Below are 1,413 nucleotides of genomic sequence, written 5' to 3' on the forward strand. Positions count from 1 at the left end.
CCGATTTCATTGCTCCGATTGGTTGAAAAGTAATCCTCAATCGTCAATTACAATCGCCAATCGCTAGTGTGATTACGGCTTTACGAACTGTGGAAAAAAAAGCACCGGTAGACGCGATATTCAATCTTGGTATTGAAGGACGGCGTCTTCAAGAACCAAACCGCAGAAACATTTGCAGAGTCTTTCCAATTGAAGGCTCGTGCAACGCAAATGTTGGACAAACTTTCTAGGAAAATCTGTCCTAACCTGCGACATTTTGTGGTATTCTCTTCTGTTTCCTGCGGCAGAGGAAATGCTGGGCAGACTAATTATGGCATGGCCAACTCCATCATGGAAAGAATTTGCGAGAAGAGAGCGGGAGAAGGATTACCAGGATTGGCGATTCAATGGGGAGCTGTGGGTGATGTGGGTCTTGTCGCCGACATGCAGGAGGACGATAAGGAACTAATTATCGGAGGCACTCTACAGCAAAAGATATCCTATTGTCTCGATGAGCTCGATAAGTTTCTACTTCAAAGTCGGCCCATTGTGAGCAGCATAGTTGTAGCTGAAAAAAAATGAGATGTCATGGAAATCTGATAGAAACAGTCGCTAATATTTTAAGTATGTGCTCTTGTGGAGACTTATTCTTTCGCAAATACTTATTATAATTGTTTGCTAGTCCGGTTTACAAGAAAGCATTATACTATAGATCGTAATAATTTAACATTTTATATTGTAGACATAAGTGACATAAAGCTTGTAAGTCCAAATTCATCTCTGGCTGAACTTGGAATGGACTCCATGATGGCCGTAGAAATCAAGCAAATTCTGGAACGAGAATTTGATACATTTGTCACAGCACAAGAGATACGAAATCTCACTTTCGCAAAACTCATTAAGATGTCCGTTGTAATCATCAATGACAATGATGTGGATAATGAAAAGAAATTGGGCAAAGAGAAGACAGACGTTATAAAATTTTTTGTTGGCATTACATTAAAAGATGAAGATTTTGTTTCTCCAATTGAATTTTTGACTAATAAACAGAACACTATGACTGAAATACTTCTTATTCCGGGTATCGATGGATGTAGTACTATATTTAAAACCATAATACCATATATTAAATTTTCAACATCATTGTTGCATTATAACACAAACAACACGGGTTGTACAAACATGATAATGGAGACTACTAATCGTTTCACAAATGTATGCAATCATATTACTAATTTCATTTTACGTTGATGAAGTATTGTTTGCATTTAAAAGATATAAATTTCATCGAATACTTTGGATATTTTTACAGCACATACTTTCGAAGCTAACAGACGGAAAAGATTTTATAATAGTAGGGTATTCCTTCGGATCTCTTATTGCAATTGAAGTAACAAGAAAATTAGAAGCTATGAATTTTAAAGGCCGACTTGT

At 36.7% G+C, this 1,413-nt stretch overlaps 1 protein-coding gene across 1 annotated transcript in view; it reads left to right on the plus strand.

The window, feature by feature from the left end:
* The window catches only part of LOC108759835 (fatty acid synthase-like), a gene marked incomplete at its 5' end in the record, with an annotated part of 6,691 nt that overhangs the window by 4,237 nt on the left and 1,041 nt on the right, over window positions 1-1,413 (plus strand). Inside the window, 5 exon segments of the mRNA XM_018505481.1 lie at window positions 103-127; window positions 129-553; window positions 556-603; window positions 722-1,203; window positions 1,295-1,411. Of these exon segments, the coding sequence (XP_018360983.1) occupies window positions 103-127; window positions 129-553; window positions 556-603; window positions 722-1,203; window positions 1,295-1,411 (1,097 nt within the window).

This window comes from Trachymyrmex cornetzi, unplaced genomic scaffold (genome assembly GCF_001594075.2).
Source record: "Trachymyrmex cornetzi isolate Tcor2-1 unplaced genomic scaffold, Tcor1.1 scaffold208, whole genome shotgun sequence".
Classification (NCBI taxonomy): Eukaryota; Metazoa; Arthropoda; class Insecta; order Hymenoptera; family Formicidae; genus Trachymyrmex; species Trachymyrmex cornetzi.